We start from the raw sequence: 15,915 nt of genomic DNA on the forward strand, positions 1-15,915 counted from the left end.
TACAGCCAGACTCTTACCCCAACCCTACTACAACCAGACTCTTACCCCAACCCTACTACAGCCAGACTCTTACCCTAACCCTACTACAGCCAGACTCTTACCCTAACCCTACTACAGCCACTCTTACCCCAATCCTACTACAGCCAGACTCTTACCCCAACCCTACTACAGCCAGACTCTTACCCCAACCCTACTACAGCCAGACTCTTACCCCTTCTTACCCCAACCCTACTACAGCCAGACTCTTACCCCAACCCTACTACAGCCAGACTCTTACCCCAATCCTACTACAGCCAGACTCTTACCCCAACCCTACTACAGTAGACTCTTACCCTAACCCTACTACAGCCAGACTCTTACCCCAACCCTACTACAGCCAGACTCTTACCCCAACCCTACTACAGTCAGAATCTTACCTTATCTTACCCCAACCCTACAGTCTCACCCACAGCTCTTCCCTTCAGGACAGGCATCATCTTCAGGCAGAACCCCCAGTGGCTGAAGCAATTAGTCCATAGAATGCAAACATTTCCAGAAACAGAATGTCTCTCACACATGGAACTGGAAGCCCTGAAGGGCTTCTGTTGTCCCTCTGCAGGCTTGGCCTACACCTCTTCTTCTATAATATGGTCCCAACTTAACTTAGACCTCTAGGATGCTGACTAGTGACGGAAAAATGTACCATTAGTGAGGTGTCATGCACCTAATTGGTATATCGTTGAAATAATAAGAAACAATCTCTTCTATATTTTCAGTGACACTACTGAGTGAATTTACCTTATACATTAAAAACATCTTATACTTTATAAACATCTTATACATTATAAAAATCAAGGATTTACTTTTATTGTCTATAATCCGGACAGGGTTTAGAGAGTAATCCCTTTTTCTTTTTGACACCTCCCTGTTTTGACATCTCATGAGTTGTCAATACAACAGATTCCCAAGGAAATGTGTCGGCCAAAATGAGAGAAACCCACAGTTTGTCTTTTCTGTGAGAAGAAAAATAACTCAGTGAGTAAAACACGTTGAAGTGATGTCATTACAACCTGAAACGGTTCATCATTATGTCATAATTTTTAATTTAATTTCTTCTTTATTTAACTAGGCAAGTCAGTTAAGAACAAATTCTTATTTTCAATGACGGCCTATGAACAGTGGGTTAACTGCCTTGTTCAGGAGCAGAACAACATTTTTACCTTGTCAGCTCGGGGATTCGATCTTGCAACCTTTCGGTTAAAAGTCCAATGCTCTAACCACTAGGCTACCTGCCTCCCACCGATGATGTCATTTCAACCAGTTTTGCACAGCTTTGCCAGCTGGGGACCAGAACCATAGCTGACCATCCTTCAGTGCTTCATTTGAGCAGGATCAGGTGTTGTGCTGAAAATCTCCCCCCTGACAGAATTCCCCCCCCCCTCACGTTCTTCATTACTGTGACTTGCTATTTCTGCTCTTCACTCAGCTGTCAGTTTAGTCTACATTTCACCGATCTTAGTAGCAGAAAGCATTTTTGTCTGCAGTTTTCGGTTTGGCTATTTGTTTCAAGTGTATGTGGCGGTTCTAGCTTGTATGGCCCCTGGGCGAACCCCTCCTTCAGTGCCAGCGCCTGCCCCCGCCCGCGGGCGCCTCCTTGCCACCCCTGGCAAGATGCCACCCTGGGCCGGTTGCCCATGTCGCCCGTACCTAAATCCGCTACTCATTTTGTATTAGTCTATAAATAAATCTGCCAAAATTCGTCATCTCTCCCATGTCTTATTCAACTAGTATTTTTGAAAGTGTAAGGATAATAATTCAACCATAGTTGTTCTGAAATGTTTATGGCTTGCCAACATTTTACTCCCTCTGTTTAATATAACACACACACATGAATTATTCATTTCAGTTGCCTATCCTGATGTGAAGTTTGTTCTATAGAAAGTATTTGACTCTGATGTGTGCCACAGAAAGTATTTGACTCTAGCTACAAAATTAAGGGAATTAGAAGGGGGGGGGGGGATTCTGGCATGGGGGAGATTTTTGGCAGAACACCGGCACCTCTATGTGAGAGAAAAAAAAAATCACTGTTTGCAAAGTAAAAATTCTAACAAAAGTTAATTCGAGTTGCCTCCTCATTAATTCTCCTGCCCCCGAAAACAAAGGAATGTGAAAACGTAGATTTTCAGCCCACACCTGATATTCTAAGAATGAATTTGTGTTGGGCCGGCCCGGGTTAATGGTTTGTGCAACATTATAGCCTATGCTTGAGACCAATGCGTGGCCGTTGCTGTGGTGAAAGACAGAAGCGTGCCTGTATCTCTCTCAGAACTAGAATGACATTGACTTTCTATGATCGCTCTCCCTCTCTCTGCTAGACATGAGCCTGCAACTCTCATCTCTCCAGCGTTGCACTTCATCATTTATTTCCTTATAGAATCATAGAATCATTACCTGTACATAGCCCATCTATAATTTAGCCCAAACAACTACCTCTCCCCCTACTGTAATTATTTATTTATTTTGCTCCTTTGCACCCCATTATTTCTATCTCTACTTTGCACATTCTTCCACTGCAAATCTACCATTCCAGTGTTTTACTTGCTATATTGTATTTACTTCACCACCATGGCCTTTTTTTTGCCTTTACCTCCCTTATCTCACCTCATTTGCTCACATTGTATATAGACTTATTTTTCTACTGTATTATTGACTGTATGTTTGTTTTACTCCATGTATAACTCTGTGTTGTTGTATGTGTCGAACTGCTTTGCTTTATCTTGGCCAGGTCGAAATTGTAAATGAGAACTTGTTCTCAACTTGCCTACCTGGTTAAATAAAGGTGAAATAAAAAATATTAAAAAGTAGCCACGGGAAGGGTTCTGCAGAAGCTGCAGCACCACTGATTCATTGAAATACATTTGCCAGAGTTATAGAATAACTGTTCAGAAAGGCATGACATCATTTATAATAGTACGTCAGGACTAGTAGGTCCATCATTTAGCCACAGAGGACCAAGATCTGTTTACAAACATTGCCTCGTTTTGGACTGTGTTCACGTAGCTCAATCCCAAAGCATATAGCCTGGGAACGAGCTGCAAATCTGTCAGTGAACAGCATGCAGCCGGAACAAGCCTTACGCAATATTTCAAACACAATCGCGGTTGGAAAATACAGGTTGGAAAGCAAATGGCTCCTGCTTAAAAGAGAAGACTCGAATCCTACTGTAGGCTACCAAAATATTCAATCAACTTCCAAATAGGCCGATTGAGCGAACATTGTTTTACAAAGTAAAACAAGAGATAAGCTTTTGGCACGAGCACATCGGCCATCGCTGGTGAGTCAGCTGCTCATCGCTGGGTGAGTCAGCTGCTCATCATTGGGTGAGTCAGCTGCTCATCATTGGGTGAGTCAGCTGCTCATCGCTGGGTGAGTCAGCTGCTCATCGCTGGGTGAGTCAGCTGCTCATCGCTGGGCGAGTCAGCTGCTCATCATTGGGTGAGTCAGCTGCTCATCGCTGGGCGAGTCAGCTGCTCATCATTGGGTGAGTCAGCTGCTCATCATTGGGTGAGTCAGCTGCTCATCGCTGGGCGAGTCAGCTGCTCATCATTGGGTGAGTCAGCTGCTCATCATTGGGTGAGTCAGCTGCTCATCATTGGGTGAGTCAGCTGCTCATCATTGGGCGAGTCAGCTGCTCATCATTGGGTGGGTCAGCTGCTCATCATTGGGTGAGTCAGCTGCTCATCATTGGGTGAGTCAGCTGCTCATCATTGGGCGAGTCAGCTGCTCATCTTTGGGTGAGTCAGCTGCTAATCATTGGGTGAGTCAGCTGCTCATCGCTGGTGAGTCAGCTGCTCATCATTGGGTGAGTCAGCTGCTCATCATTGGGTGAGTCAGCTGCTCATCGCTGGTGAGTCAGCTGCTCATCATTGGGTGAGTCAGCTGCTCATCATTGGGCGAGTCAGCTGCTCATCATTGGGTGAGTCAGCTGCTCATCATTGGGTGAGTCAGCTGCTCATCATTGGGTGAGTCAGCTGCTCATCATTGGGCGAGGCAGCTGCTCATCATTGGGCGAGTCAGCTACTCATCATTGGGTGAGTCAGCTGCTCATCATTGGGTGAGTCAGCTGCTCATCATTGGGCGAGTCAGCTGCTCATCATTGGGTGAGTCAGCTGCTCATCTTTGGGTGAGTCAGCTGCTCATCATTGGGTGAGTCAGCTGCTCATCGCTGGTGAGTCAGCTGCTCATCATTGGGTGAGTCAGCGGCTCATCATTGGGTGAGTCAGCTGCTCATCGCTGGTGAGTCAGCTGCTCATCATTGGGCGAGTCAGCTGCTCATCGCTGGTGAGTCAGCTGCTCATCATTGGGCGAGTCAGCTGCTCATCATTGGGCGAGTCAGCTTCTCATCTTTGGGTGAGTCAGCTGCTCATCATTGGGTGAGTCAGCTGCTCATCGCTGGTGAGTCAGCTGCTCATCGCTGGTGAGTCAGCTGCTCATCATTGGGTGAGTCAGCTGCTCATCATTGGGTGAGTCAGCTGCTCATCGCTGGTGAGTCAGCTGCTCATCATTGGGCGAGTCAGCTGCTCATCATTGGGTGAGTCAGCTGCTCATCATTGGGTGAGTCAGCTGCTCATCGCTGGTGAGTCAGCTGCTCATCATTGGGTGAGTCAGCTGCTCATCATTGGGTGAGTCAGCTGCTCATCGCTGGTGAGTCAGCTGCTCATCATTGGGTGAGTCAGCTGCTCATCATTGGGTGAGTCAGCTGCTCATCATTGGGTGAGTCAGCTGCTCATCATTGGGTGAGTCAGCTGCTCATCATTGGGCGAGTCAGCTGCTCATCATTGGGCGAGTCAGCTGCTCATCATTGGGTGAGTCAGCTGCTCATCATTGGGTGAGTCAGCTGCTCATCATTGGGCGAGTCAGCTGCTCATCATTGGGCGAGTCAGCTACTCATCATTGGGTGAGTCAGCTGCTCATCATTGGGTGAGTCAGCTGCTCATCATTGGGTGAGTCAGCTGCTCATCGCTGGTGAGTTAGCTGCTCATCATTGGGTGAGTCAGCTGCTCATCATTGGGTGAGTCAGCTGCTCATCATTGGGCGAGTCAGCTGCTCATCATTGGGTGGGTCAGCTGCTCATCATTGGGTGAGTCAGCTGCTCATCATTGGGTGAGTCAGCTGCTCATCATTGGGCGAGTCAGCTGCTCATCTTTGGGTGAGTCAGCTGCTAATCATTGGGTGAGTCAGCTGCTCATCGCTGGTGAGTCAGCTGCTCATCTTTGGGTGAGTCAGCTGCTCATCGCTGGTGAGTCAGCTGCTCATCATTGGGTGAGTCAGCTGCTCATCATTGGGTGAGTCAGCTGCTCATCGCTGGTGAGTCAGCTGCTCATCATTGGGTGAGTCAGCTGCTCATCATTGGGCGAGTCAGCTGCTCATCATTGGGTGAGTCAGCTGCTCATCATTGGGTGAGTCAGCTGCTCATCATTGGGTGAGTCAGCTGCTCATCATTGGGCGAGGCAGCTGCTCATCATTGGGCGAGTCAGCTACTCATCATTGGGTGAGTCAGCTGCTCATCATTGGGTGAGTCAGCTGCTCATCATTGGGCGAGTCAGCTGCTCATCATTGGGTGAGTCAGCTGCTCATCTTTGGGTGAGTCAGCTGCTCATCATTGGGTGAGTCAGCTGCTCATCGCTGGTGAGTCAGCTGCTCATCATTGGGTGAGTCAGCGGCTCATCATTGGGTGAGTCAGCTGCTCATCGCTGGTGAGTCAGCTGCTCATCATTGGGCGAATCAGCTGCTCATCATTGGGCGAGTCAGCTGCTCATCATTGGGCGAGTCAGCTTCTCATCTTTGGGTGAGTCAGCTGCTCATCATTGGGTGAGTCAGCTGCTCATCGCTGGTGAGTCAGCTGCTCATCGCTGGTGAGTCAGCTGCTCATCATTGGGTGAGTCAACTGCTCATCATTGGGTGAGTCAGCTGCTCATCGCTGGTGAGTCAGCTGCTCATCATTGGGCGAGTCAGCTGCTCATCATTGGGTGAGTCAGCTGCTCATCATTGGGTGAGTCAGCTGCTCATCGCTGGTGAGTCAGCTGCTCATCATTGGGTGAGTCAGCTGCTCATCATTGGGTGAGTCAGCTGCTCATCGCTGGTGAGTCAGCTGCTCATCATTGGGTGAGTCAGCTGCTCATCATTGGGTGAGTCAGCTGCTCATCATTGGGTGAGTCAGCTGCTCATCATTGGGTGAGTCAGCTGCTCATCATTGGGCGAGTCAGCTGCTCATCATTGGGCGAGTCAGCTGCTCATCATTGGGTGAGTCAGCTGCTCATCATTGGGTGAGTCAGCTGCTCATCATTGGGCGAGTCAGCTGCTCATCATTGGGCGAGTCAGCTACTCATCATTGGGTGAGTCAGCTGCTCATCATTGGGTGAGTCAGCTGCTCATCATTGGGTGAGTCAGCTGCTCATCGCTGGTGAGTCAGCTGCTCATCATTGGGTGAGTCAGCTGCTCATCGCTGGTGAGTCAGCTGCTCATCATTGGGTGAGTCAGCTGCTCATCGCTGGTGAGTCAGCTGCTCATCATTGGGTGAGTCAGCTGCTCATCGCTGGTGAGTCAGCTGCTCATCGCTGGTGAGTCAGCAGCTCATCATTGGGTGAGTCAGCTGCACATCGCTGGTGAGTCAGCTGCTCATCATTGGGCAAGTCAGCTGCTCATCATTGGGTGAGTCAGCTGCTCATCATTGGGTGAGTCAGCTGCTCATCGCTGGTGAGTCAGCTGCTCATCATTGGGCGAGTCAGCTGCTCATCATTGGGTGAGTCAGCTGCTCATCATTGGGTGAGTCAGCTGCTCATCATTGGGTGAGTCAGTGAAACTGCTTTTCTAGGACTCAAGACACAGTCGTTGTTATTGATCTCAGATTCTCAGTTTGTCAGTATCAAAGTAAACTGTCATTTCAATCATTTGTGAGGTATTAAAAAAGATTCTGCTAAACTCTCCAAGTCATATAAAATGACAGAACTGAATGAAATGTGTTTGTGAAAGGTCAAATTCTTCCCAGACCCAAGTTTTAAAAGAATCTCATGTGTGCAGCGTCTGTAAGCACCTCTCCTCTAATGCTCTACGGCACTACACAAAAGCAATGCTTTACTAGCAAGGGGATTTATTGTTGATTCACTCTGGTACCTCAGAGCCCCCTAGGTCACCCCTCTCTCGAGCTCACTTTTTGTTCTGGCACCTCCTGATTTACAACTTAAGCACTACCATCCATATACCATACCATATCATATACTGTATGTACTGTAGGAACTGTATGTGTTGACTCAAGTAAAGGTTAGTGGCTCATTCAGTCACCCCATCAGCATTCTAGAACGCTCTAGAATGCCAGCAGAAAATATGTGTTCTATTTTCTGTTCAAGTCGGTCATTATAATGAAAAGTTAACCATCAAAATGAACAAAACAACAAACGAAAACAGGCAAAACAAACGTTTTCAATGCCATTTTTAATCACCCAAGCTTTTTAGCAGGCTAATACTGTAAAGCAAGTCACTCAAAAGCATCATGCAGCATAAAATATGTCCACAAACTAGGCTTGGCAGTCTTCATCAATAATGAATAGGTATATTCTGTGGGATGTCACTAAGAGCTATGTCAGTTCCCAGCTGAGCGTCAACATACTCTACGTTTCTTCTGTAACTCAGACGCATAAGAGTCAAATTCATTCATTTGCATCCTTTTGTTCGTGATAAATAATGTTAATGGATTTAGTTAATTGTACCCTCTCTTCCAATCCAATTACCCAGTTATTTTTGGATATGAATAATTATCTCCATCTTTCGAAAACCTTGCAAGAGCCTGGAGGCTTTTTCCAATGATAAAAGTACTATGGATGAGCTATACTGTAGATGTCTCAACAGTCTTTGTCAAAGTGTACAGTACAGTGAACCAGGAAAGGTTGGCTAATTATAAGCTATTCCTTATGGTCAGCTAAAGAAAAATGGATCCCATATTTAATCAACATATATTTGACTTTGTCTCTGGTGATAATCTATTGGTGTGCTATCATACTGTCAGTGTACTTTTCTTTAGTGGGGCTTCTGCTATTGCCCATTCCAATGAATAGACATAGACAGTGGCTTACAACTATTTCCGAGGAGAATCACACCTGCCTTTAGGATGAGACTTCTACTGGGGCAGAAGAGAGACACTTTGGAAGAACCTGGAGTAGACTGCAAAGCCTATCAAAAATGTATCAGTACCATTTTTGATACATTTGGAGGAAAAAATTAATTCAACAAATATTATTTCCAATTCTTTTTTTGGGGGGGGGGGGTGCTTAAAAATGATAATAATAATATTAGTGAGTATAATAAAAGTAAAAGGGTGTGATATAAACATCAGCCTTAGTGTTTAAACTGAATCTCACCTGGTATGACAGAGATAGTTTTCAATGCTCGGAGAACTCTGAATGTTCTCAGCGCAGAGACATTGCCCAGGTCCACAAACTCTGTTATATATCTGTAAACAGGGGAAGGACCACACACAAACAAACACCAATGACAAAACCACACAACACCACCACCACGCACGCACTCAACCAGGAAGTAACCACAACGCCACTCACAGAGCCTGTCCACGGAGGGGGAGTAAAGGATAAATAAAATAAAAAATAGGACCCACGACACATCGACCCCCATCCTGTCTTACCTGGAATTACAGAAATAGTTTTCAATGCCCTCAACACTCTGAACGTACGCAGAGCTGAGACATTACCTAGGTTTACAAACTCTGTTATACACCTGCAGAATCAAATAAAAGTTACAAACTATTATTGACACACACGATATAAGACGAATGTAGTGGTTGAACAGAAACACTTCTTGAAGTTAAAGATATTTAAGGACCACTTCGTAAAAGGCTGATCTAGTTCTACGCAACATCAAAAACATGGTAGCCTTAGAGTTAGTTATAGTTAGTTTGCCAACGTGTAATGTAATGTGTTTGTAACTATACATTTATATCATGTCAAATCCAACATGGTAAGATGAAGCCTTGATCAAAATCCTAAGGTCTCCAGCAAACTGAAAGAGAAAAATGGAGAATAAGCGAGAGAGACAGATAAAGAGAGAGGGAGGAAAAGAGAAAGAGAGAGAGGGAGGAAAAGAGAGAGGGAGAGACAGATAGAGGGAGGAAAAGAGAAAGAGAGACAGATAAAGAGAGAGGGAGGAAAATAGACAGATAAAGAGAGGGAGGAAAAGAGAAAGAGAGACAGATAACGAGAGGGAGGAAAAGAGAAAGGGAGAGACAGATAGAGGGAGGAAAAGAGAAAGAGAGACAGATAAAGAGAGGGAGGAAAAGAGAGAGGGAGAGACAGATAGAGGGAGGAAAAGAGAAAGAGACAGATAAAGAGAGAGGGAGGAAAAGAGAGGGAGACAGATAAAGAGAGAGGGAGGAAAAGAGAAAGAGAGACATAACGAGATAGGGAGGAAAAGAGAAAGAGAGACAGATAAAGAGAGAGGGAGGAAAAGAGAAAGAGAGACAGATAAAGAGAGAGGGAGGAAAAGAGAGAGGGAGAGACAGATAGAGGGAGGAAAAGAGAAAGAAAGACAGATAAAGAGAGAGGGAGGAAAAGAGAAAGAGAGACAGATAATGAGAGAGGGAGGAAAAGAGAAAGAGAGACAGATAAAGAGAGAAGGAGGAAAGGAGAGAGGGAGAGACAGATAGAGGGAGGAAAAGAAAAAGAGGGACAGATAAAGAGAGAGAGAGGAAAAGAGAAAGAGAGACAGATAAAGAGAGAGGGAGGAAAAGAAAAAGAGAGACAGATGAAGAGAGAGGGAGGAAAAGAGAGAGGGAGAGACAGATAGAGGGAGGAAAAGAGAGAGGGAGACAGAAAGAGAGAGGGAGGAAAAGAGAAAGAGAGACAGATAAAGAGAGAGGGAGGAAATGAGATAGAGACATAACGAGAGAGGGAGGAAAAGAGAAAGAGAGACAGATAAAGAGAGAGGGAGAGACAGATAGAGGGAGGAAAAGAGAAAGAGAGACAGATAAAGAGAGAGGGAGGAAAAGAGAGACAGATAAAGAGAGGGAGGAAAAGAGAAAGAGAGACAGATAAAGAGAGAGGGAGGAAAAGAGAAAGAGAGACAGATAAAGAGAGAGAGGGAGGAAAAGAGAGACAGATAAAGAGAGAAGGAGGAAAAGAGAGAGGGAGACAGAAAGAGAGAGGGAGGAAAAGAGAAAGAGAGACAGATAAAGAGAGAGGGAGGAAATGAGATAGAGAGACAGATAACGAGAGAGGGAGGAAAAGAGAAAGAGAGACAGATAAAGAGAGAGGGAGAGACAGATAGAGGGAGGAAAAGAGAAAGAGAGACAGATAAAGAGAGAGGGAGGAAAAGAGAGACAAATAAAGAGAGGGAGGAAAAGAGAAAGAGAGACAGATAAAGAGAGAGGGAGGAAAAGAGAAAGAGAGACAGATAAAGAGAGAGGGAGGAAAAGAGAGACAGATAGAGAGAAGGAGGAAAAGAGAAAGAGAGACAGATAAAGAGAGAGGGAGGAAAAGAGAAAGAGAGACAGATAAAGAGAGAGGGAGGAAAAGAGAACGAGAGAGACAGATAAAGAGAGAGGGATGAAAAGAGAAAGAGAGATATACAGGAACAGTTAGGAACCCTCTGAAAACACCTGATTGAACCCCCCTTCAAAGAAAGAAAGCCTGGACAATTCTGGACAGTAACAATACCTTTAGACTTATTAACGCTCTATTTATCAATTATCCCACACCATAATAATAATACTTAATATGTCTTATAAGAATGAACAGGTAGGTACCTCTAAGATTCTCATACTTACGCCATAGAAATGACCATGAAATCCAGCCAGTTCCAGGGATCCCTTAGGAATGTAAACCCATCTATACAGAATCCTCGAGCGACGACTTTTACAAGACATTCAAATGTATAAATCCCTGTGAATGTGTACCTGGATGACAGAAGCATGGAACATGATCAGAATGAGCAATTTACTATTTCAAATCCAAGAAGTATATCGTTTCTATCTGTTGAAATGACGTACTGGTAATACGTTCAGGCTCTTATCGAGGCTAGCAATACACCACTGTTAAAACCAAACGTGTGTAGGTTAAAACATGCATAATAAAGGTTTTCTAGTTTACATTATATACCTGTGTAGATAATTATAATAAACGTGAACTTACTCTACTTGCTTGGACCACTCAGGAGGATCACTAAAGGTCATGAATATACAGTTGGTCAAAATAGTACACATAATGATCATGCTGAAAAGAGTGAGGAAATTAATTAAGGAAAAGTCCAGAGATTCAAGGTGGAAAACAAAGTAAATGTCATCATCCAAAACAGTTAAAGGGATACTTTGGGATTTTGGCAATTAGGCCCCTTATCTACTTCCCCAGAGTCTGATGAATACCATTTGTATATCTCTGTGTCCAGTATGACGAAAGATAGTGATAGTTTCGCAAGCCACCGCTAACTAGCGTTAGCAAAATGACTGGAAGTCTATGGGTATCTGGACAAACATGCTTCACTACAATGGTAATAGGGTGCCATTTGGGACTTACCCATGAAAAGTACTGCACTATACCTTTCAAGACTAACCAACCGATGTGGTTGTGTGAAGAAAACCCCAATGTCAGCATTTGAGCAACTAGGGCTGCATATCAATAGTCTATAGTGGCTTCCTCTCCTCTGACTTCCTTTCTTCTTCTCCTCTATGTCTCCTTCCTCTCCTCTATGTCTCCTTCATGTTTCCTTCCACTCCTTTATGTCTCCTTCATGTCTCCTTCCTCTCCTCTGTCTCCTTCCTCTCCTCTGTCTCCTTCCTCTCCTCTGTCTCCTTCCTCTCCTCTGTCTCCTTCCTCTCCTCTGTGTTACCTTCCTCACCTCTATGTCTCCTTCCTCACCTCTATGTCTCCTTCCTCACCTCTATGTCTCCTTCCTCTCCTCTATGTCTCCTTCCTCTCCTCTCCTCTATGTCTCCTTCCTCTCCTCTCCTCTGTCTCCTTCCTCTCCTCTGTCTCCTTCCTCTCCTCTGTCTCCTTCCTCTCCTCTCCTCTATGTCTCCTTCCTCTCCTCTATGTCTCCTTCCTCTCCTCTATGTCTCCTTCCTCTCCTCTATGTCTCCTTCCTCTCCTCTATGTCTCCTTCCTCTCCTCTATGTCTCCTTCCTCTCCTCTATGTCTCCTTCCTCTCCTCTATGTCTCCTTCCTCTCCTCTATGTCTCCTTCCTCTCCTCTATGCCTCCTTCCCTTCCTCTCCTCTATGTCTCCTTCCTCTCCTCTATGTCTCCTTCCTCTCCTCTGTCTCCTTCCTCTCCTCTGTCTCCTTCCTCTCCTCTGTCTCCTTCCTCTCCTCTGTCTCCTTCCTCTCCTCTGTCTCCTTCCTCTCCTCTGTCTCCTTCCTCTCCTATGTCTCCTTCCTCTCCTCTGTCTCCTTCCTCTCCTCTGTCTCCTTCCTCTCCTCTGTCTCCTTCCTCTCCTCTGTCTCCTTCCTCTCCTCTGTCTCCTTCCTCTCCTCTGTCTCCTTCCTCTCCTCTGTCTCCTTCCTCTCCTCTATGTCTCCTTCCTCTCCTCTATGTCTCCTTCCTCTCCTCTATGTCTCCTTCCTCTCCTCTATGCCTCCTTCCTCTCCTCTATGCCTCCTTCCTCTCCTCTCCTCTATGTCTCCTTCCTCTCCTCTGTCTCCTCTCCTCTATGTCTCCTTCCTCTCCTCTATGTCTCCTTCCTCTCCTCTATGTCTCCTTCCTCTCCTCTATGTCTCCTTCCTCTCCTCTATGTCTCCTTCCTCTCCTCTGTCTCCTTCCTCTCCTCTGTCTCCTTCCTCTCCTCTGTCTCCTTCCTCTCCTCTATGTTACCTTCCTCACCTCTATGTCTCCTTCCTCACCTCTATGTCTCCTTCCTCACCTCTATGTCTCCTTCCTCTCCTCTATGTCTCCTTCCTCTCCTCTATGTCTCCTTCCTCTCCTCTCCTCTATGTCTCCTTCCTCTCCTCTCCTCTATGTCTCCTTCCTCTCCTCTGTCTCCTTCCTCTCCTCTGTCTCCTTCCTCTCCTCTATGTCTCCTTCCTCTCCTCTATGTCTCCTTCCTCTCCTCTATGTCTCCTTCCTCTCCTCTATGTCTCCTTCCTCTCCTTCCTCTCCTCTATGTCTCCTTCCTCTCCTCTATGTCTCCTTCCTCACCTCTATGTCTCCTTCCTCTCCTCTCCTCTATGTCTCCTTCCTCTCCTCTGTCTCCTTCCTCTCCTCTCCTCTATGTCTCCTTCCTCTCCTCTATGTCTCCTTCCTCTCCTTCCTCTCCTTCCTCTCCTCTATGTCTCCTTCCTCTCCTCTATGTCTCCTTCCTCTCCTCTATGTCTCCTTCCTCTCCTCTATGTCTCCTTCCTCTCCTCTCCTCTATGTCTCCTTCCTCTCCTCTGTCTCCTTCCTCTCCTCTCCTCTATGTCTCCTTCCTCTCCTCTATGTCTCCTTCCTCTCCTTCCTCTCCTTCCTCTCCTCTATGTCTCCTTCCTCTCCTCTATGTCTCCTTCCTCTCCTCTATGTCTCCTTCCTCTCCTCTATGTCTCCTTCCTCTCCTCTCCTCTGTCTCCTTCCTCTCCTCTGTCTCCTTCCTCTCCTCTGTCTCCTTCCTCTCCTCTGTCTCCTTCCTCTCCTCTGTCTCCTTCCTCTCCTCTATGTCTCCTTCCTCTCCTCTATGTCTCCTTCCTCTCCTCTATGTCTCCTTCCTCTCCTCTGTCTCCTTCCTCTCCTCTGTCTCCTTCCTCTCCTCTGTCTCCTTCCTCTCCTCTGTCTCCTTCCTCTCCTCTGTCTCCTTCCTCTCCTCTATGTCTCCTTCCTCTCCTCTATGTCTCCTTCCTCTCCTCTATGTCTCCTTCCTCTCCTATGTCTCCTTCCTCTCCTATGTCTCCTTCCTCTCCTATGTCTCCTTCCTCTCCTATGTCTCCTTCCTCTCCTCTGCCTCCTTCCTCTCCTCTGCCTCCTTCCTCTCCTCTGCCTCCTTCCTCTCCTCTGCCTCCTTCCTCTCCTCTGCCTCCTTCCTCTCCTCTGCCTCCTTCCTCTCCTCTGCCTCCTTCCTCTCCTCTATGTCTCCTTCCTCTCCTCTATGTCTCCTTCCTCTCCTCTATGTCTCCTTCCTCTCCTCTATGTCTCCTTCCTCTCCTCTATGTCTCCTTCCTCTCCTCTATGTCTCCTTCCTCTCCTCTATGTCTCCTTCCTCTCCTCTATGTCTCCTTCCTCTCCTCTATGTCTCCTTCCTCTCCTCTATGTCTCCTTCCTCTCCTCTATGTCTCCTTCCTCTCCTATGTCTCCTTCCTCTCCTATGTCTCCTTCCTCTCCTATGTCTCCTTCCTCTCCTCTGCCTCCTTCCTCTCCTCTGCCTCCTTCCTCTCCTCTGCCTCCTTCCTCTCCTCTGCCTCCTTCCTCTCCTCTATGTCTCCTTCCTCTCCTCTATGTCTCCTTCCTCTCCTCTATGTCTCCTTCCTCTCCTCTATGTCTCCTTCCTCTCCTCTATGTCTCCTTCCTCTCCTCTATGTCTCCTTCCTCACCTCTATGTCTCCTTCCTCTCCTCTATGTCTCCTTCCTCTCCTCTCCTCTATGTCTCCTTCCTCTCCTCTGTCTCCTTCCTCTCCTCTGTCTCCTTCCTCTCCTCTCCTCTATGTCTCCTTCCTCTCCTCTATGTCTCCTTCCTCTCCTCTATGTCTCCTTCCTCTCCTCTATGTCTCCTTCCTCTCCTTCCTCTCCTCTATGTCTCCTTCCTCTCCTCTATGTCTCCTTCCTCACCTCTATGTCTCCTTCCTCTCCTTGTCTCCTTCCTCTCCTTGTCTCCTTCCTCTCCTTGTCTCCTTCCTCTCCTCCCTCTCCTTGTCTCCTTCCTCTCCTTGTCTCCTTCCTCTCCTTCCTCTCCTTCCTCTCCTCTATGTCTCCTTCCTCTCCTCTATGTCTCCTTCCTCTCCTCTATGTCTCCTTCCTCTCCTCTATGTCTCCTTCCTCTCCTCTCCTCTGTCTCCTTCCTCTCCTTCCTCTCCTTGTCTCCTTCCTCTCCTTGTCTCCTTCCTCTCCTCCCTCTCCTTGTCTCCTTCCTCTCCTCTGTCCCCTTCCTCTCCTTGTCTCCTTCCTCTCCTCTATGTCTCCTTCCTCTCCTCTATGTCTCCTTCCTCTCCTCTGTCTCCTTCCTCTCCTCTGTCTCCTTCCTCTCCTCTGTCTCCTTCCTCTCCTCTGTCTCCTTCCTCTCCTCTGTCTCCTTCCTCTCCTCTGTCTCCTTCCTCTCCTCTGTCTCCTTCCTCTCCTCTGTCTCCTTCCTCTCCTCTGTCTCCTTCCTCTCCTCTATGTCTCCTTCCTCTCCTATGTCTCCTTCCTCTCCTATGTCTCCTTCCTCTCCTATGTCTCCTTCCTCTCCTCTGCCTCCTTCCTCTCCTCTGCCTCCTTCCTCTCCTCTGCCTCCTTCCTCTCCTCTGCCTCCTTCCTCTCCTCTGCCTCCTTCCTCTCCTCTGCCTCCTTCCTCTCCTCTGCCTCCTTCCTCTCCTCTGCCTCCTTCCTCTCCTCTGCCTCCTTCCTCTCCTCTGCCTCCTTCCTCTCCTCTGCCTCCTTCCTCTCCTCTGCCTCCTTCCTCTCCTCTATGTCTCCTTCCTCTCCTCTATGTCTCCTTCCTCTCCTCTATGTCTCCTTCCTCTCCTCTATGTCTCCTTCCTCTCCTCTATGTCTCCTTCCTCTCCTCTATGTCTCCTTCCTCTCCTCTATGTCTCCTTCCTCTCCTCTATGTCTCCTTCCTCTCCTATGTCTCCTTCCTCTCCTATGTCTCCTTCCTCTCCTCTGCCTCCTTCCTCTCCTCTGCCTCCTTCCTCTCCTCTGCCTCCTTCCTCTCCTCTGCCTCCTTCCTCTCCTCTATGTCTCCTTCCTCTCCTCTATGTCTCCTTCCTCTCCTCTATGTC

General features: G+C 47.1%; 1 protein-coding gene across 1 annotated transcript in view; it reads right to left on the reverse strand.

The window, feature by feature from the left end:
- Positions 1-15,915, reverse strand: part of LOC120058816 (sodium channel protein type 8 subunit alpha-like) — a 108,076-nt gene that overhangs the window by 73,098 nt on the left and 19,063 nt on the right. Inside the window, exons 3-5 of the mRNA XM_039007547.1 lie at positions 11,175-11,264; positions 10,811-10,939; positions 8,394-8,485 (exon numbers count right to left, since the gene is read on the reverse strand). Coding sequence (XP_038863475.1) covers positions 8,394-8,485; positions 10,811-10,939; positions 11,175-11,264 — 311 coding nt within the window. The remainder of the gene's footprint in view (positions 1-8,393; positions 8,486-10,810; positions 10,940-11,174; positions 11,265-15,915) is intronic.

This window comes from Salvelinus namaycush, chromosome 14, assembly GCF_016432855.1.
Source record: "Salvelinus namaycush isolate Seneca chromosome 14, SaNama_1.0, whole genome shotgun sequence".
NCBI lineage: Eukaryota > Metazoa > Chordata > Actinopteri > Salmoniformes > Salmonidae > Salvelinus > Salvelinus namaycush.